Source organism: Diceros bicornis, chromosome 1, assembly GCF_020826845.1.
Source record: "Diceros bicornis minor isolate mBicDic1 chromosome 1, mDicBic1.mat.cur, whole genome shotgun sequence".
In the NCBI taxonomy this organism is placed as follows: Eukaryota; Metazoa; Chordata; class Mammalia; order Perissodactyla; family Rhinocerotidae; genus Diceros; species Diceros bicornis.
This window is the reverse complement of record NC_080740.1, coordinates 73116973-73138525: the sequence shown is the minus strand read 5'-3', so window position 1 is coordinate 73138525 and position 21553 is coordinate 73116973. Positions and strand designations below refer to the sequence as shown.

Sequence of the window (21553 nt, the reverse complement as noted above, 5' to 3'; positions counted from 1 at the left end):
AGCGAGCCATGGGTCTGAGGCGGGACTAGAGCTTCGGTTAAAGGAAAGCTCTTTCAGCCAATCAAGGGGCAGTGTCGGTGGCTTCTTCCTGGAGGAGGAGACCGGAAGTCGGATCTCGGCTGCGGTGGCGAAAGCGGCTGCTAGACTATACCCAGCACTGAGGTGAGTGGGCGGCGACGGGTTGGGGCTCTGTTTTGCGTGCGTTTCTTCTTCCGGACCCCGCGGCTTCCTCAGGGCGGGCTGGGAGTGGGGGGAGTGCTCGCTTTCTTTCTTCTCTTTGTCTGTCGGAGAGCGCGGCTTTCCCGCCGCTCGAGGAGCCCCGGGTGGACAGCCTGGCGGAAGGTGCCTTCAGGGCGGCGGGCTCCGGCTTCCTCCCTGTGGGGAGGCCGGGCCAGACTGGAGGGTGGGAGACCTGGGTTCTAGTCCTGCGCCGCTGGTTTGCTAGGCTGTGTGGCCTTGGCGAGTCATTCGGCCTCTCCGGCGTTTGTAAAATGAGAATAACCCTCCTTGCCCTTCTTCTCCAGGGAGCGATCGTGAAATCCGCTGAATTAATGGGGGGCGGGAGAGGAGGTAGATCTCAAGCCTAACGTCAGATTCATCTGCAGAGGTTTAAAAACTACATTCCAGAGGCCTCATTCACAGTAGACAAAATGAATCAAATGTCTGGGGATGGGACCCCAGGATACCTTTCTTTTTTGGTTAAACCCCCCAGAATGGAACAAACACTAGAAGGTGGATCTTGAGTCTGATAACCGGCTTTGATGGTTTTACTGAACACCTCCATCGCCTTTGAAAAATTCAATCAAAACAAGTGATAGAAAAATAAACATAATTTCTGTAGTATGTCAGGTTCCTTTTGTGCAGTTAAGAGGCTTCATAGTCTGCTGGTTTAAGGGAGCTTGTACTGTGCAGCTCAAAGGACCAAGGATAAAAATTCCCGCTGTGCCACTTACTGGCGTTTTGATCCCTGGTGCAAGCACTTCCCCTCATTGAGACTTGGCATCCTCATCTTTAAAATGAAATTGATGATACCACTTAACTCATAGACTTGTTATGAAGAGTAAGTAAGAGAGGATATAAAACAATGGTACCTGTCACGTAGTTGACCTTTGGAAAATGGCAACTTAATTAGAGGAATGCACGTGGTGCTGGGAAGCACAAAACGACTCCCAACCTAAAAAGGCTTGAGTGGGGTGAAACCTGGGCTGTCTAAAATTTGTTTTGAAGTACCAGGTCAATGCTAATTCTCTGATTTTGGTAATTATGTGCTTATAAGAGAACATTGTTTTGGGGATACGCACTGAAGTATTTGAGGGTAAAGAGATGAGAGACCAGTAAGGCAAATGAGGGGAAAATGTTAATATTTGGAGAATCTGGGTGAAGAATATGGAAGTTTCTTTGTACTGTTGATACAACTTTTCTGTAAGTCTGAATTTATGTTAAAAAGTTTTAAAAAGTTGATTATGACTGTTTGCAACTATCATAAGTGTGTTGTAAGTAAATGAAACAGTACACAGTGTTTATAACCTCCCACCCCACCCCATGTACTTGCACCCCTTTTACCTTAATGGCTGTGTTGTATTATGTAGATGTATTTTGTCCAGCCCTCATATTGATGAAATCATGAGTTATTTCTAACGTTTCCTGCTCTTTTTTCAAACAGGGCTGCATTAAACATCCTTATACACATTTTTGTGTACTTGTACCAATGTTTCTATAGGATAAATTTTTCGGGATAGAATTATTGGTTCAAAGAATATCAGCATTTAAAATTTTGATACTGCCAAATTAAATTCCAAATATATATTTGTTTCCTTTCCTCTCAGTTGTATATGAGACTTCCTCAGATTCTCTTAGGTGGTACTGATCTACCACCTAAGAGTATTGTGTGGTGGTGGTGATGGTGGCTTCTGTGAGAGCTGAAGGGAATGGATGCTCTCCACCAGAGGCGACTTCCCTGCAGGGCCAGAATAGCTAAGAGCCTGCTTCTGAGATTGAGATGACCACTCTGAAGAAACTGAGAGGAAGGAGAATGTGACCTCTGCGGGAATCTGGGGCTTGCCACATGGAAGGTGTTCTAGTATTTGTTGAATGATGGAATATTTGAAGTCTTGATAGTCTGATAAATGAAAAGTATTCTTTTTTTTTTTTTTTTTTTGTGAGGAAGATCAGCCCTGAGCTAACATCCATGCCAATCCTCCTCTTTTTGCTGAGGAAGACTGGTCCTGGGGTAACATCTCTGCCAATCTTCCTCCACTTTATATGGGATGCTGCCACAGCATGGGTTGACAAGCAGTGCCTCGGTGCATGTCCAGGATTGGAACCCAGGCCACCAGCAGTGGAGCACGTGCACTTAACCGCTACGCCACGGGGCCGGCCCAAAAGTATTCTTTTTAAAATTTGCTTTTAAAAGTGTATTAGTCTGGGGGCCGGCCCGGTGGCGTAGTGGTTAAGTTCACACACTCCTCTTCTGCAGCCCAGGGTTCACAGATTTGGATCCCGGGTGCGGACCTATGCACTGCTTATCAAGCTATGGTGTGGCGGCATCCTACATATAAAGTAGAGGAAGATGGGCATGGATGTTAGCCCAGGGCCAATCTTCCTCAGCAAAAAGAGGAGGTGGCAACAGATGTTAGTTAGCTCAGGATTAATCTTCCTCACCAATAAAGAAAAAGGTATTAGTCTGAATATTTTCTAGCTTTTATTCAGCATTTGTATTTTCCTCGTCATCTTTTGTCTATTTTTTTAATGTAGATTTTTTTTTAAAAAAACTCATTCAGTGGACCTTTATTGAGGATCTAGCACCTTCTAGGCATTGTTTGAGGTGCTGGATTAGAGTTGGGAACAAGATAGGCACTTCCTGGAGTCATAGTCCTTTTCTTCTAGTGGAGGTGGAGTCAGGCAATGCATTTTTAAAAAATCAAAATAAAATTTTTAGTATTTGCCCTTTGTTAGCTTGCAAGCATTTTTCTCCCAGGAAAATGGATTATCTTTTAATTCTGCTTATGATATTTTCCTGTATGGAACTTTTAAATTTATTTTTGGTAGTTAGATCTGTTGGTCTTTTGTAGTAGCCTTGTAGTTAGTTATTTCTTGTCTGTTTTCCTTGATAGATTGTAAGCAGTACTAGGATGGAGGCACTGTTTCTTGTTTGTCTTTGAAAGATAGTATAGTGTTTGAGATCTTTAGGTTCTGGATCCTTCCTCTACTACTTTGTGACTTTACGTAAGCAGCTCAACCCTTCTGAGCCACAGTTGTCTTATCTCTAAAATGGAAAGAGTACCTTTCTTTTCTCAGATGTCTCACAACCATGAAAAAAGTATTTAGAACAGTCTGGCACATAGTATGGACTTAAATATCATCTATCATCCTGATCATCATCCCTGGATACTCATTGTCATATATTAGACAAACAATAAATATTTGAAGGAATGAATACACGTTGAGGACGTTTGTATCTTCTTCCAAATTCCGGTTGATTTGGAGCCCTCTTGAAGTGGATGGAGCTGCTCAACAAATATTGATGAAGCTCCTGTGTGCAAGGTTATAGACACAATGAGAACTATGATCCTCAAAGTCCTTCCCCTCATGGAGCTTATAGTCTGGACGGGGAGACAAATCAGATCCTGGTACAGAGATAAAAGAGAAAAGGCAGGATCTACTTTTGGTAGATAATCGGAGAAGGTGTTTCTTTAGAGGTGACGTTTTAAGGTAGTGCCTGAAGCAGGAAGAAAAGCATGTGGAAAGACCCAAAGGCAGAAGAGGTTGGTATAAAGAATTGTGTAAGAATACTAGATTGAAGACAGTATTGCTAGGATATTAGGTGGACAAAGGGGACACTTTACAGAGCTGGGGAAGATTAGAAACTATGGGAAGAACAGGTTTAGGGTGTGTGTGCATGTAGTGGATGGAATCAAAGAATTTTTTTTGTCTTTTTTAAGTTTGAACGCCCTGTGTGAGACATCCAGAAGGAGCTCAGAGGCAGTCTGGACTGGAGATATGAAGTAAAGAGTCATAAACACAGACCAAGGTTTCTCCACTTTGGCACAATATATTGACATTTGGGGCCGGATAATTCTTTTTTGTAGGGGGCTGTCCTGTGCATTCTAAGTGTTTAGCAGCATCTCCAGCCTCTACCCATTAGACATCAATGGCATACCCCTCCCACCCCCCAGTTGTGACAACTAAAAATGTCTCCAGACCTTGCCATATGACTCCTGGTGGGCAAAATTGTCCCTGGTTGAGAGCCACTTGTAGAAATGGTATTAAAAACTATGGAATTTACTAAGATCACCCAAGGGAGAATACAAAGCAGAGGTCTTGGCCAGCAGACCACAAAGATTGTTGTGGATAAGTTATTTTTGATTCCACAGTACTTGACAATTTCTGGAATTAATTACCAGTATTTAAAAATTGAGAGATTTCACCTAAAAATCTGGATTTTGGCTCTCTCTTGAAAAATTAAGAAACTGAGGAACAATGAAACTTCATTTCCACATGAATGCTAATGGCTGGAGTTGTTGAGATTTGGCATGCGTATGCTTAGTTCACCCTAATCCCTGCCCCAGAGTGCTTCACTCTTTATCTTGCCTGCCTTTTCTCTCTGATATTTGAGTTTGTGATTTCCTAATTTAGAGAGAGAAAAGGGCCCAGGGCAGCCCTCTGAGGCACACCAACCTTAACGTTTGGGTAGAGAAGGAGAGGCCCGTGAGGTAGGAGGAAAACATAAATGCAGGCTCACAGAAGCTGAGGAAGAAGGGGAGTGTGTTGGAAAGAAAAAAAAGTGCTGCAGAGAGATTAAGATTAGAAAACTATCCATTGGATTTGGTTGTGTGGTGATTGTTGATGACCTTGATGAGCAGTTTTTGTGGAGGTAGGAGGTTGAAGCTAAACTGGATAAAGACAAAAATGAATATGCAGAAGGTGACTAAAGTGATGAATTGTGGGTTGGTATAGTTACAGTAACTCACAATGCCCATGGCCACTGACTCATTGACTTGCAGCAGTGTCTTATCCACCACTGTGGCTTGGTGGAAACTCAGGGCTGCACCACAGCTGCCCTTAGTACCTCACAAGTTCCAAGTGTAAAACTGCTGGTATATTACTTGCCATCTCTGATGTTGGATGGTGGTATATCTTGAAAATCTGATAAGATTAGTCTAAATGAGCACTTGAGAATTTCTCATTTTATGATGTACCTAAGCTTAAAATGAAATAAATAGAGGTTTTTGTGGCCATAGAAAATACATTTGTGTTTGAAATTTTCTGTAGTGGATGTAGAAAAATCACATGTCCATAAAAAATTGTAGAGTATGTTGCGGAAAAAAAAGGTATGAAATTTAATCATCGTTTCATCAGAGAAGCTCAGATGATACCAGCTTTCTGGAAGATGGCAGTGTTAATTTTGTCAGAGTGTTTATTGGAGTTACAAGTAAGTATTTGCTTTTGGAAATCAATCTATAATATAAAACAAAAGTGGTTGTAAAATGAGATGGGTAGACAGCCTGTGTAGTTTGGCTATAGAGAGGAGTAGAGAAATGGGGCATAACTGGTGAGGGGTGTGGAATCCAGAAGATTTTCTTTACAGATGAAAATATACTACAGCATGTTTTTTGTTTTGATGAAAGTACAGTTATGTGGCACATAACACTGTTTTGGTCAATGATGGACTGAATAGATGATGGTGGTCCCATAAGATTAGTACCGTATAGCCTAGGTGTGTAGTAGGCTATGTCATCTAGGTTTGTGTAATTACACTCTGTGATGTTTGCACAATGATGAAATTGCCTAAGGATTTCTCATTTCTCAGAATGTATCACTGTTGTTAAGCAACACATGACTGTTCAGTAGAGAAGGAAAAATACTTGGATGATTGAGGATATAATGCTAATCAAAAAAGGATGGCAGCCTTTCCCTGTTTAAATGTTAGTTGTAGAAACTAAGGAGATATTTTGTCCCGGGCCCCAAACTGCCATGGGGGAAAAAGGGAAAACCTTCTGTCTGTAGTCACCCAGTGTGACATGTTTGCTCTGTAGCTCTACTCTGAATCTCTGGTCTGTTCCTCTAGGTTCTTGATCTCCCACAATGGGTGAGCCACAGCAAGTGAGTGCTCTTCCACCACCTCCGATGCAGTACATCAAGGAGTATACAGATGAAAATATTCAGGAAGGCCTAGCTCCCAAGCCTCCACCTCCAATAAAAGACAGCTATATGATGTTTGGCAACCAGTTCCAGTGTGATGACCTTATCATCCGCCCTTTAGAAAGTCAGGGCATCGAACGGCTTCATCCTATGCAGTTTGATCACAAGAAAGAACTGAGAAAACTCAATATGTCTATCCTTATTAATTTCTTAGACCTCTTAGATATCTTGATAAGGAGCCCTGGGAGTATAAAACGAGAAGAGAAGCTAGAAGATCTTAAGCTGCTTTTTGTCCATGTGCATCATCTCATAAATGAATACCGACCCCACCAAGCAAGAGAGACCTTGAGAGTCATGATGGAGGTGCAGAAACGTCAACGCCTTGAAACAGCTGAGAGGTTTCAGAAGCATCTGGAAAGAGTCATTGAGATGATTCAAAATTGCTTGGCTTCTTTGCCTGATGATTTGCCTCATTCAGAAGCAGGGATCAGAGTAAAAACTGAACCAATGGATGCTGATGATAGCAACAATTGTTCTGGACAGAATGAACAACAAAGAGAAAATTCAGGTCATAGGAGAGATCAGATTATAGAGAAAGATGCTGCCTTATGTGTCCTAATTGATGAAATGAATGAAAGGCCATGAAGGATGTTTCTTTTTCTTCTAGCTTTTCTTTTTTCCTTTCAGTAAATAGCATCACATATTAGTTAATTTGCTCTTGGAGAGTCTTAAAAGAGATAACTATAAGTCATGTAAATGGCTTGACTCTCCAACCTCATTAATGATGAGATGTCATAGGCGGTAATTTCACTTTATGGCAAGCATAGGCAAATGAGTGTGCCTACATTAAGAGTAATCACCTTAAAAAGGAAAATGTTTGCTGCTTTTGTGTGGAACCTTCTGTTTTTGGAGTTGCAGTAAACATTGAAGATGTCCTCAGTAATAGCAAACCTTGTAAAGTAGATTTGTCATTTGCTTTAAGAATGATAGATAAATAAAGAATATCAAGCTGTATAAATGTGAAATTATGAAATCTTTTGACTTTCACTTAAAAATTTGCTTAATCTCTAAAGTAGTGTAGCACGTTAAAAGAGAGGAATCCCGTAGTTATAAAACAGCAATTTTAACTCTTGACTCCTCCTGTAAACATACTATGTCAGCCTCTTGTCCCTATTCTGGATGGGTCCCATAACTTTTTTCTAGTCACTCAGATAGTAAGTCCTTGGGTCACTTTTAGTTACAAACATTCATTTTAGTAATTAAAATGTCTATGTAATTAGCTATACATTTCCTTTTAAGCTGAACTCAGACTTGCTTAAGGTTGGAAGGCTGCAGTGGGAAGGGAGTCTGGTGGCAGAGACTGTGAGATGTGCACTGGAGATTCTTGCTCCCCTGGGATATGTTGCTGAGATAATGGCTGCATTGCCAGGGACTACATTTCCCCACTCTGCTTGCATCTTTGTAAGGCCATGTGACTAAATTCTTAGCCATGGAATATGGGTATAAAAATCCAGGCCTGCCTCAAAAATTGCTTGCGTGACCCTCCATTCTCTTATCTGGTTGGATGGCCACACCCAGGATAACTTTGGAAGCCGCTTGAAGATGGTAAAGGTGCAGGCAGTTTGGGTTCTGGAATGACTGAGGACTAGGCCCTCCTTTTATTAACTCCACCGCCCACCCCTACCCCAGATGTTATGACTTTATCTGAGCACGAAGTCAACTTGTTTTGAGCACTGAAATTTTATTCTGCACTTACTATTTTGCCCTCCAACTTCTCTTCAACCAAGGTCGTGGTGGAGAGTCTGCTTTATATCTGAGGTTCTCTGCTGGCCTTTTAATGTAGGCCAGTGGTTCTCAAAGTGTAGTCCTGGGCCAGCAGCATTAGCATCACTGGGGGGCTTGTTAGAAATGCAAATTCTTAGGCCTCATCCCAGACCTACTACAAACTCTAGGGCTGGGGCCCAACAAGAGTAGTTTAAGAAGCTCTCAGGGGTTTCTGTTGTACGCTCAAGATTAAGAATCACTGATAAAGGTAATGCCTTTTCCCAGGTGTCCACTTTTGAGTCTTCCTTCAGTCCCTGGTTTCCAGTATACCATCCTTTGCCTAGAGCTAGCAAAGTGCAGTTTAAAGTGGCCACAGGCCAATTCTGTATGAAACATTCACGCATCCTTTTTGAAAAACATGATAGGAATGTAGGCTGTTCCCAAGTAAACACCTCTCTATTAGACAGGCAGCTACTTGGCCAGTCTTGCTTGTTTTTTTCTGGTACGTATTTGGTATAGATCTTTGGGGTCCTGAGACTCCAGAGGACACAGTCCAGGCTCTATTAAGCTTAAATTGAAGGGGAAGGAGAACCTCATCATACCCTCTTGGGGAGCAAGCTGGACATTGCATAACACTTGAGCAACTCTCCAAAGAGATCTCTTCCCTTCTTCTTGACCTAACCGTTTTATAATCTTGAAGAGAGTGTGGGCTTAGAGGTACAAAACCAATTTTTGGCTGCTTTGCAAATTCTTGCATGGAAATAACTAATCCAATAACGTTATAGCACTGTTAGGAGTCACAACATCATTTGTTTATGAATTTGTGTGTGTGTGTGTTGGGGGAAGAAGGATGAAGGGGCTAAAATTTGTTGAGGAATCTTAAATTCTGACTTTGGGAGGATTTGATTTTGTGGGTCTGTGGGTGGGAACTGACAAAAAAACTTGTTAAAAACAGTTGTGATGTGAACTGCTATTACAATGGGATGAAGGAGCTCCGGGGGTCTGATAGTTGTTACATGTTTAAAAGTTTATATAAAGTCTTTCAGTCTTGTGAGGATTAAAATACATGTCTGCACACCTGGTTATAATGAATATTCCTGATAAGATTGAGGCCTCAAAGTGAAATATTTGGAAGAGCCTGAGTATCTCAAGAAATTACCAATGCCCAGGCCCCAGACCACAGAGATTCTGATTTCATTGTTCTAGAGTGGGGCTGTGGCATTGGGTTTTTTTTTTGTTTTGGTTTTTGTGTGTGTGTGAGGAAGATTAGCCGTGAGCTAACATCTGTTGCCAGTCTTCCTCTTTTTGCTGAGGAATACTGGCCCTGGGCTAACATCCGTGCCCAACTTCCTCTACTTGATATGGGTTGCTGCCACAGCATGGCTTGACAAGCAGTGCGTCAGTCCGCGTCCGGGAGCTGAACGTATGAACCCCGGGCTGCTGAAGCAGAACGCGTGAACTTAACAGCTATGCCACCGGGCCGGCCTCGTGGCATTGGTTTTAAGAAATCTGTAGATGATTTTACTGTGCACTGAGTCAAAGGAGTATTTCATTAGTCAGTACTCTCTACTTGAACTAGTGTAAGCAAAAGATGAATTTATTGAAAAGATACTCTGCTGTTACATGATTGAAGTATAAGTTGAACCTCCAGACTATGAAGAGGACTAGGAGGGTCTCCAGAGCAACTGGGACTCAAATTCCAGACCCCCTCTTGTCTCTCCTGTCTGGCCTCTCTCTGTTAGTTTCATTTTCTTTACAAACCAACTGCTTTCATGGTATGGGTGGAGCACATGACTGCTAACACTTCCCAAGCGTTAAGTCTTTCTGCACCACTGCCTGGGAGTTGTCTCTCAAAAAAAAAAGAGGAAGGCTAATGAATCAGCCTGGGAGAAGGAATTAGGGGTGGCATTCCTGATTCCAACTGGGCCAATCAGCTGGGGCCTGGGGCCTGTAAGAATTTGGCAGTCCCCAAAATGTCCATGTGTGGGGGGAGGTACTCTACCTCTCAGGGGAAAGGAGGTGCTGAGCTGACCATACTGTAGATATCCAATGCAAGTTAAGCACATATGTGAACTTTTGATATAAATAGCAAACATAAACGTGTACTAGTATATATTCCTTTTACCTCTGTGTGAGTGGTCACCCCACCACCATTCATTCATTATTCATTGTATTCACTTAGTGAATATTGTGGTCTTCTCTATGCCCAACATTGGTTTAGTTGCTGGGGGTATGGAGAGTGGGGAGGAAAATGAAAGATAAAACAAATGAGTTGGGGCCAGCCAGGTGGCGTAGTGTGCGTGTTCCGCTTTGGCGGCCCGGGGTCGTGGGTTCGGATCCCGGGCGCACACCGATGCACTGCTTGTCAAGCCATGCTGTGGCGGTGGCCCATATAAAGTAGAGGAAGATGGGCACGGATGTTAGCCCAGGGCCAATCTTCCTCAGCAAAAAGAGGAGGATTGGCATTGGATGTTAGCTCAGGGCTAGTCTTCCTCACAAACAAAACAAAACAAAACAAAACAAATGAGCTAATTTTTGAAGGTGGAAGTTCATGCCTTAACCATGCAGCCATTACAACACTCAGAAGAATCTTGCTTCCAGTTATATTCCTATTGCTTGCTCAAAAAGCCTTGTCCACATTATCTTTTCAAGTTATGTTGACATGTTCACATTTGTTATGGGCTTTGGAAGGAAACTTCAACTGTGCTGCGCTGTATTTCAGAGAAGAGGCTGTGCTAGGCCCTGAGGTCACTGAAAACAGCAAGTGCAAGTGTCTCATGAGGAAATAAAAAGTTGGCATGATTTGAGTGAGAAAGGCTATTATGGCCGCAACACACGGAGGAGGTTGGAGCCAGAGAAGCAGATAGAGGGCAGATTGCGGGATTTATAAGGCCAAGGGAAGGAGTTTTTTTAATCCTAAATCTGATGGGAAATCAATAGCAAATATATTTAGGGCTCTGTTGGCACTGTTCTAATCACTTTGCATACATAAAGTCATTTTATCCTCACAACAATCCAATGAAATCAGTATAATTTTTATACTCATATTATAGATGAGGAAGCAGAGGCTCAGAAAGGTTATGTAATTTACTAAAGGTCACCAGGCTAGTGAGTGGCAGAGCTAGGATTGAAACATTCTAGTTTCAAAGCCTAAGCACTCATCCTCCATACTTTACCACCTCTCTACTGCATCATAGAGTTAACAAGTCATAGGTAATAAGTAGTGGACCAAGAGTGGAATCCAATATTTTGACCCTAAAGTCCGTTCTCAGGCACTACATGATGCTGGACTGAGGGAGGAGCAGATCTGTAGATGGAAATGATGAGCTCCCTTTGAACATGTTAAGGTGTTTATGTCTTGGACTTCTGCAGGTATCTTAAAGAGATACTGTGCTTATAGTGCTAATCTTCCTAAAAACCCCTCTTGGTAGGTATGAAACTGAGGATCAGTTTTGTAGTTTTCCCAAGTGGCATATTCAGATTAGAATCTAGGTCAGGAGTTGACAAACTTTTTCTGTAAAGAGCCAGTTAGTAAATATTTTAGGCATTGGAGACCATAAGGTCTCTGTCACAACCACTGAAGTACTATGGTGCAAAAGCAGCCATCGACAATATGTAAACAAATGAGTGTGGCTGTGTTCTAATGCAACTTTGTATGTGGACACTGAAACTTAAATGATTTTCACATGTTATGAAATGTTATTATTTTGATTTTTTCCAGCCATTTAAACATATAAAGTAATTCTTAGCTTGTGGACTGTACGAAAACAGGCAGCTGACTGGATTTGGCCAGCAGGTTATGATCTGGGTGGTTGGATTCTAAACCCTGGAGTGTTTTCAGAAAACCACTAATAACCACAGAAATAAAAATTATGAGATTGTTCTAAGGCCTAAATGAAATTATGGCTACAAAGCACTTTGCACCATTTCCAGTACTTAGTAAGCTATTAACAGTCAACTAGCATCCTTCCTGCTAAGTCTTTTGTCTTTTACATTTGGCGTTTAGAATCAAAGATTCAAGAACTGGTTTCAAGTTGCAATGTGATGAGTCTAACAGTAAGTGGCACTCTTACCTCCAGTTTAGGAGCTGCAGCCAGGTGGCAGAGGAGAGGAGTAAGATGGAGAAACTCAGCAGTGCTGCTGATGATACAGAGCTTTTTATTCAAGCGAGACTTGTTGCCTGTGCCTGTCTGAGGCCTGCAAAATCTTCTCTCATGGAGAGAACAGGGTGTGAATTTTTCAAAATAATCAGTGTTATGTTGTGAATAAGAGTCTTTTGATCAGAGGCTTTCTGCCAAGGCTGCCTGGACAAGACCTGGGGAAGATCTCAGGCATTATTGGTTAATACTGAGTGGATGATGACAGTAAGCTGCTTCTCACATTTGCTTAACACATATGATCAAGTTCTATGAAGCTGCTGCTTCCCTGCCCCCCACTCGAGGTTTGGAGTGATAACTAAATGACAAGCAATAGGGTATATTGGAGTATATGAGGAAGATATTTGGTGTAAAACTAATTCAGCCTGAACTTGTTTTTCCAAAATGGCCTGATGTGGCCCTCGAGCATGCACTGTACATCTGCTTTAAGTATTTACTATATTGCAAAGATAAGAACAATGTCCTTAAAGATAAGGATGTAACTTCCCCCACATCAGCATTTCCTTAAGGATAAGCATCTCTCTGTAAACTAAGGATTGATTGCTGACCTGCTGCGCTGACCTTGTGACTACTCACCTTGAGACCACCGGCCTGCTGTGTTCACTGAATTGCTGTGCCAGCAAAGCAGTCTCGTGGCTATTGTAAAAGGGACATACCAATCATATGTGATACATGCTTTTTGACAGTATATAACCACTCTGTACTCCCCACTTCTTTGGAGTGCTCCATTACTTTGTGAAAGGATTCTCCCTGGCTATTTGGTCCTCAAGGTTGGCTTATAATAAACTCACCCCAATTTTGATTTATAGATTATTTATGGATTATTTGCATGGACAGGAATATGGGAAGACATTCAAAGGATGGGAGTCAGGTGGGGGAGGGGCCCTGGCCAGGAATGCGTTGTATCAGAACTACAAGGAAAAATGTCTTTTGGGGCTTTATTGATTTTCACATTCATTCATTCATTCAACAAACATGAGTATCTACTATGAATACCATGTAACCATTAAGAGCCATTAAGAATGAGAATCCTGGGGCCGGTCTGGTGGCATAGGGGTTAAATGCATGAGCTCCGCTTCGACGGCCTGGGAATCACAGGTTCAGATCCCGGGCGTGCACCGACGCACTGCTTGTCAAGCCAGGCTGTGGCAGCGTCCCATATAAAGTAGAGGACGATGGGCACGGATGTTAGCCCAGGGCCAGTCTTCCTCAGCAAAAAGAGGAGGATTGGCATCGGATGTTAGCTCAGGGCTAATCTTCCTCACAAAAACAAAACAAACAAACAAAAAAAACAAACTCAGGTTTAGAAGAAAAGAAAGAAAAAGAGCAAGGCATGGTAGAATTTGGCCTCCATACTTTACTAGCTGTGTAGCCTTAGTTGAAACTCAATTTCCTTAGCTATGGTAATTATAGTACCCAAATCATAGTGTAGGTACCATCTAATGTTAAGAATTAAAGACAAGACCCACTCTAAATTTTTATGAAACTCATTTGTCCCCAAGCAACATATTCTGTTAGGTCTCAGGCTTGCTCAGGCTTGCTAATCATCTGTGCAGAAGCATCTGATCTGGAAGGGCTGACAGGGCACCTGAGCCTGGGCCTCTGAAACTGCTGCTTACAGGGGAGAGTGATAACGAAGAAAAGGAAGAAGACGCAAATAATCAATAGCAGAAATGAAAAAGGGACATTACTATGGATTTTATAGAGAGAAATAATAGGAAAATATTATGGATAAATTTATAACAATAAATTTGAAAATTTATTGAAAAATTTGTCCCTTGAAAATGGACAAATTCTTATAAAATTACCAATATTGGTTTAAGACTAGGGAATTGGACTAGCTTTCTAATGATTTTAAAAAAACCCAAAAACAAACCAGTAGTCAAAATCTTCTCACAAAGAAAACTTCAAGTTCAAACAGCTTTGCTGGCAAGTTCTACCAAACATTGCCAGAAAAAATTTTTTTACAGACTCTTTCAGAGAACAGAAAAAGAGGGAACATTTCCCAACTCCTTTTATGAGACTAGCATAAACAAAATACTAACCCATTGAACCTAGTAATACATAAAAATAAAAGGTAATGTTTTATGGCCAATCTGTGTTTATTTTAGGAATGAGAATAGAAAATTAATGTAATCTGTCACAATAATAGGTTAAAGGAGAAAAATCACTTGATCATCTCAACAGATGCACAAAAGGCATTTTATCAATTTAGTATCCATTCGTGAAAAAGGAAAAGAAAAAACCCTTGAAACACTTAGGGATAGAAGAGAACTTCCTTAATCTAATAAATGGTAGTTCCATAAAACCTACAGCATGTATTATATTTAAGGTGGAAAGATGAAACCTTTCCTTTAAGAGCTGGAATGAGACAAGGACGGCTGCTATCAAAATGTCTATTAAATATGTACTAGATTTCCTAACCAGAATGGTAAAAACAACGTAGGATTGAAAAGGAAGAAAGTAAACTGTCATTATTTGCATAAAATATGATTGTCTACATAGAAAATTCAATATAATCTACAGATAATTTATTAATAAAAGAGTTCACTGGTTGGAGGAAAAAAATCAACATTCAAAAAAAAAAGTGCATTTCAGAACACCAGCACAGGGCCCGGCCCGGTGGTGCAAGCAGTTAAGTGCACACGCTCCGCTTCAGCGGCCCAGGGTTCACAGGTTCGGATCCTGGGTGCGCACCGACCCACCGCTTGTCAAGCCATGCTGTGGCGGCGTGCCATATAGAGTAGAGGAATATGGGCACAGATGTTAACTCAGGGCCAATCTTCCTCAGAAAAAAAAAAAAAGAGGATTGGCATCGGATGTTAGCTCAGGGCTGATCTTCCTCACCAAAAAAAAAAATACCAGCACAAACAGAAAGTAAAAATTTAAAAATAAGATACTATGTAAAATAGTGTCGGTAATATGAAGTACCCAGGAAAAAAATCAAGGAATAAGTTGAAGACCCCTATGGAGAAAATTTTAAGATTTTATTCCAAGGCATTACAGAAAATCTAGGTATAAGGAAACATAAAACATATGTATGGGTTAGAACACAGTATTGTAAAGAGGTCAAATTTATTCCACGTTGATCTGTGGATGCAACGCAAACCAATCAAATTTCCACCAGTTTTTTTTTTTAATTTATTTTTTATTTGCCAACATGATTCTAAAATGTATGGGAGGTACAAAGGACCCAGATAGCCAAGATGCCCTTAATAAAAGGACTAAGGGGAGGATTTGCCCTATGTGATATCAACACCTACCATAAAGCTGCAGCAACTAGAACAATGTATTATATTGGCAGAAGGAGAGGCAAATATATCTATATATATTGGTACAGAGTAGAAAGCCAAGAAACAGATCCATGCCCATATTATTTTTGAAATAGACGTGGTATTACAAAGTAGTGGTAAAATGCTGGATTTTTCAATAAATGGGGCTGGGACAAAACATACAAAAATCAGTTCTGGGAGGCTTAAAGTTCTAACAGTGAAAGACAGAACTATAAAGCTAAGGTGGGTGAATATTTTCATAATCTCTAAGTAAGAGAAGAATTCTTAAATAAAGTACACAAGTACTGCCCACAAAAGAAAAGGCTAGTAAATGTTACTACGTTAGAATTAAGAAACTGTGTTCAAGAAAACGCACCATAAATAAGTGAAAAGCCACGAAGTGGGAGAAAATATTTACAACAGATGAAACCAGCAGAGGACTAGTATCCAGAGTCTATAAATTACTTATATAAATCAATAAGAAAAAATTGAGAAACCCAACAGAAAGATGGGCAAAAGACTTGAACAAGCATTTGTTTCCCCACCCCTTCCCAAATCCAAATGTTTCATAAACAAGAAAAGGTGCTTGTTAACCTCGTTAGTAATGAGAGAAATGCAAAGTAAAGCCACGGTGAGGTGCCATCATATCCTTACCTGTTTGGCAAAAATAAAAAAAATCTGGCAACACTAAGTGTTGATAAGAGAAATTCTTATACACGACTGGTAGATATCTTGGAAAACTGCTAGGCATTATCTAATAATGTTCAAAATGTACAGACGCTCTGACCCAGTAATTCCACTCTCAGAAATATACTCCAAAGAAGCTCCTATATGTGTGCACCGGGATTCGTGTACAAGAATGTCCAGGATGGCGTTGTTCATGACAACTGAAACAGAAGATGAAATGTTGACCTAAAATAGAATGAACACATAATTTGAGGCTATCCATTCCCAGGAAAGCTATTCAGTAATAAAAGCAAACAACCTACAGGGATACACAACAGCATGAATGGATCTCACAAATACACTGTTGAGTGAAAGAAACAAAACACAAAAACCTACAGACAATATGATATCATTCATATGATGTTCAAAAACAAGCAAAACTATACATATAATTTTGGGATGCATATATCAGTGGTAAAACTGTAAAAAAGACAAAGAAACAATTATTGTAAAAGTTAGAATAGTGATTACCTGTAGGAGAGGGGGAATGTTGGTGATCAGGAAGGGACACATGGGCTTGGAGTAGGGGTCTGAGGGACTTTAGGAGATTGGCAATGTTTTTTGTTTTGAGGTCCTGGTCACTTGAGTGTTTGCTTTATAAGTGTTCGTAAACTATACATTTAAGTTTATGCAATGTTCTGTACATCTGTTCTATTTTCCATTAAACAATAGTTTAACCTTACAGCCATATGGTGATATCATCATATACCCATCATATTGGAAAAAAATAAAAAGTCTGACAGTATTGATATTGACAAAGACATGGAGCATCATAAGACTCCTTCTCACTGCCAGTGAGAATGTAAGCTGGAATAAGCACTTTGGAAAACTGCTCAATATTCTCTTATAAAGTGGATGCCCTTGAGAAGCGAAAAATGAGAATGTGCATCAGGGACAAAGGGGGAGAGTAGTACAATGAAATAAAACAAGAAAGAGACCTCACCGAGATTGATGAGGAGTATGTCCCTGGAACTGAGGAGTATGATTAGCTTCACCATCTGAACATGGAGTAAAAGACAAATAAGCCAGCAAAAAAAAAAAAGGTGCCACCTTGGAGGACACGCTCAGGATGAGGACGACTCACATAGCTCCTCTACGGGCGTGGCCTCTGTAGCGGGTATTGGGACCTGTATTTTCAAGATGAAACTGCAGATAGGAGTTCCCACAGTGACTCAGCCACAGCTCAACAGAGTTTTCTCAATGGTAGACTCCTTTTCAGTTTCATCATTGGAAGCTTTGCTGAGTTATTAAGGGTAAATTATTTCACACCCCTCCCCATTTCCTCTACTCTGAAGAGGTTTGATTATGTGGGCAGAAGCAGCATTAACTTCCCTTAGAAGTTACTTGCTGCATATATATTGTAATATCTCAAAATGCTGATTTATCCTCGCTGGGCCACTGTTTTCTGTGCTGTGGGGCAAAGAGCACTGGAGAAGGCTCTGAGCTGGCTCTTACACTGACTTGAGTGTGACCTCAAGCCTAATCTCCCTGGCATTCATCCATAGTTACTAAATATAAAAACTCCCTATAGACATGAGAGCTCCTTATCATCTTCCCAGGGTTGTGAAGAGTATGTCCTTGTAAGTTAAAAAGCACTATATTAGTAAAATGCCATTTTTTGTAAGCAAAAGGACCATACATATTTGGAGGGGCAGGTTTTCTTTCACCATCTCCCTACCCCATCCCTTTCTGGGAGGGGTCTGTAGTGGACATTCACTTTTGCTGCCCAGCATCCATTTCTCCTCCCGAAATGCACTGCACTTTTTCTTTGGGGGAACCAGCCTTCTCTTACTTTCAGAACATGATGTTTGGGGATGTGACCCAGGCCTAACCCAATTAGTCTTTTTTGACCCTGTGGACACAGATTGTTCAGGAATGAGTCTATGACCCAACTTGGACCTTTGAAGGAACGTAAATCCCTGGGCCTATTTGGGAGCAGCCAAGAGATGTTCTTGGTATGCAGATATGTGCTCTGCAGATGCAGGAGAGGGACACCGTGTAGAATCTGAGGAAGGAGCCCACACCGGAGAGCCAGAAACTAGGTCCCTGTTCACCTCATTGGGGTCAATGAACCAAGTCTTGCCTGAAGCTGGGCTTTTCAATAGTCAATCAATAAATTCACTTTATAGTTTAAGCTAGTTTGAGTTGGGTTTCTGTGATCTGCAGCATAAATAAAGTATAGGGTCTTTGGTGAGAGGAGTATTTGTTGGCATAAGAACACACCAAGATCACGCTATGAGTGGTGGTCAATAGCAAGAGAGAAATTTATTTGTCTTGGAAATGACCCAGAGAGACCTGGAGTTCCCTCTAGGTATGCCCAGGATCCCAGTGGTCTGAAGTTGCCCTCTCAGTGCTGGAACCTGGTAGAGAGGACAAGGTCAAAAGCAACTTGATGCAAATGAGAGCCTTGAGACCACACAAATAAATGTAAAATAAAGTAAAACGACTTCCATCTGAGGTGGAGTCTGCCAACTGATAGGGGATTTAATAGGGAGTGTAAAGAAGTGTTTTATACCTTCTCCTGGATCCTATTGTGTTTACGATATTCACAATTGTCCATGAGTGAGACGTTCTTACAGATGATACACCCACGAGATACTGACATTACACGTTTGTACATATAGAGAAGTATGCAGAAAAATATCTGAAAGGAGACCCATTATGTTGATAGTGGGTATTTCCTGGCACTAGGATTGTGGCCTTTATTATGTGTATTTATTTTTATGCTTATTTTACTTTTCAGAATTTTCCACAGTGAATATGACTTATATAATAAAAAAAGGTTTTCCGAGTACTCTACAGACACTCAAAGGTACAAGCACTCTTAAAGGGAAGTCACATGGCTAGCTGCAATCGGGAAGTCAGAACATCTAGCTCAAAATTGCTTAACCTCTTATCCTTCATATCCAACCCCAGCGTCTCCGTTTGTAGAATTTTGGGACTAATGATACATGGAAACTAACTGAGATGTTGTGGTTAAATAAGAGAGCATTTTCAATTCAAATCAAGTACGTATAGGATTCCAGCTTTAGTGGGCATTGTGGTTATCTCCCCAGTATCCATTCCACTGCAGTTCCTCCACTGTGTGGGGTAGATTCTAATTGGACTGAGTTTTTCCGGATGATCCCATCTATATCACCCATGTTTTCCTGTCTCCTGACCTGGGTAAAATTCTCTAACTTCCATTTTACGAATTTTGTCAAGCAGCGCCTTAGTTATCTATTATTAAGTAATTCTAATTACACATACTTCCAATGTTTCCATTTGGTGCTTGGGGGCTATTTAAGGAGTCAGATTTTCTGCCACTTTTACTGCTGACAAAGGGAGAAAACAAAACACTAACAATCTCTACAGTAGTATCATATGCAGTATTTTTATGTAGTATCCCTTTGCATAATTATAGCCAACACTTAGCAACTGCCCCTTAAGAAAATTCATGGTACAACTTTTCAAACACAATTTAGAATCTAATTACAATATGAAAGCCTTCTTTACCAAAAACACATTCCAGGCTGCTTTTTATTTTTTTAAAGATTTTATTTATTTATTTTTTCCCCCCAAAGCCCCAGTAGATAGTTGTATGTCATAGCTGCACATCCTTCTAGTTGCTGTATGTGGGACGCGGCCTCAGCATGTCCGGAGAAGCGGTGCGTCGGTGCGCGCCTGGGATCCGAACCCGGGCCGCCAGCAGCGGAGCGCACGCACTTAACCGCTAAGCCACGGGGCCGGCCCCAGGCTGCTTTTTAAAAGCAAACTTTCATTGCACGTAATTAAAGAATCATAGGCCGCAGTGGGTCTTTTATAATCATCTTTACAAATAAACTGAGACATGAAGTATCCATTTCAAGGCGATGATAACTGTTATTTTTACCAACTGTTTTCATCCAATGGGATCTAAGTAGTCATAATAAAGAATGAGGACATTCTATATGATCTGAAATGGAGAGATCTTCAGAATAGAATGTTAAGTTAAAAAAGAAAGGTACAGGCCAGCCAGATAGCGCAGTGGTTAAGTTTGCGCAATCCGCTTGCATGGCCCCGGGGTTGGCAGGTTCGGATCCTGGGCGTGGACCTACACACCACTTATCAAGCCATGCTGTGGCAGATGTCACACGTATAAAGTGGAGGAAGACGGGCACGGATGTTAGCTCAGGACCAATCTTCCTCAGCAAAAAGAGGAGGATTGGCAGTGGATGTTAGTTCAGGGCTAATCTTCCTCACACACACACAAAAAGGTGCAAGCTGATCCATCTTAGCATCTCTAAATGTGGAACAACCAGACAGTTGTGATGGAATCTGAAGCACACAGCACCAGCTGGGAAGTATTCTTGCCAAAAAGTCGAACCTGAGTCTAACCAAACCTCTAGAGCTAAGTTTCACTTATAGGAAATGCAAAGAAAAGAGAAATAATTCAAGTGACACCACAAGGAAACAGACACACCCAGAATGGGGAACATTACACAAGACAACTGGTTTGTACAACCAGCCAATGGTAGGGGGAAGGGGGGGGAAGATTGTTCTGGATTAAAAGAGACTCAAACATAACAACACAATGCAGTGTAGGGAACTTGTTTGGGTCTGAATTTAAACAAACCTATTGTAAAAGGACATTTTGGAGATAACCAGGGGAATTTGATTATGGACTGAAGGATTAGGTGCTGCTAAAACATCATTATTAATTTTGTAATGTGTGATAGTTGTATTATGGTTATGTAGCAGAATGTCCATTTTTTTTCTGTTTAAGACATAATGCAAGTTTGTTATAGAGATTTTGAAAATACTGATAAGAAAATAAACATTGGTTGTAATCCTACCACCCAGAGAATTCAGTTATTTTATTTATTCTTCTAGTCTTCTAAAATATATACAATTTTTATTTTAATAAAATAAGATCACACTCTATATACTGTTTGGAGTCTGCCTTTTGATTTTTAAAACCTATCCTGAGCATCCTTCCATGCCTCTAAATATTTTTTGTAACATCATTTTTTTTTATTGAGCTCGTAATAGTTTATAACATTGTGAAATTTCAGTTGTACGTTATTATTTGTCAGTCACCATATATATGTACCCCTTTACCCCTTGTGCCCATCCCCCAACCCCCTTCCCCCTGGTAACCACTAATCTTTTCTTTTTGTCCATGTTTGTTTATCTTCCACATATGAGTGAAACCCTGTGGTGTTGGTCTTTCTCTTTCTGGCTTATTTCGCTTAACATCATACCCTCAACTTCCATCCATGTTGTTGCAAATGGAATGATTTTGTCTTTTTTTTTATGGCTAAATAGTAGAATGTCCATTTTTTAAAAACAAGATGCTTACTAAAGTCTGTAAGGGTGAAATAACACGATGTCTGGGATTTGTTTTAAAATAAAAGTTTGATAATTTTGAATCTGTGTGTTGGGAACTTGTACTATTCTCTCTGCTTTTGTATATGTCAAAAAATTTTTATATAAAATAGTAAATAGAAAATGCAAAGTGCAAAACCTATGTAT

General features: G+C 40.7%; 1 protein-coding gene across 2 annotated transcripts; it reads left to right on the top strand.

Annotated features, from left to right (window-relative positions):
- Positions 1–81: 81 nt before the first annotated feature.
- Positions 82–8980, top strand: MED7 (mediator complex subunit 7). 2 transcript variants are annotated; one of them, XM_058544759.1, is made up of 2 exons: positions 82–162; positions 6068–8980. In XM_058544759.1, exon 2 carries the CDS (start codon positions 6085–6087, stop codon positions 6784–6786), a length of 702 nt encoding a protein of 233 aa, XP_058400742.1. In that variant the 5' UTR covers positions 82–162; positions 6068–6084; the 3' UTR covers positions 6787–8980. The 2 variants fall into 2 exon arrangements, with proteins under 2 accessions (XP_058400742.1, XP_058400744.1); XM_058544761.1 differs by lacking the exon at positions 82–162 and adding an exon at positions 226–342.
- The last annotated feature ends 12573 nt before the right edge of the window (positions 8981–21553 follow it).

Excerpts from the sequence above, each read along its gene's own strand:
- MED7 (XM_058544759.1), top strand. The coding sequence starts at position 6,085 with ATGGGTGAGCCACAGCAAGTGAGTGCTCTTCCACCACCTCCGATGCAG.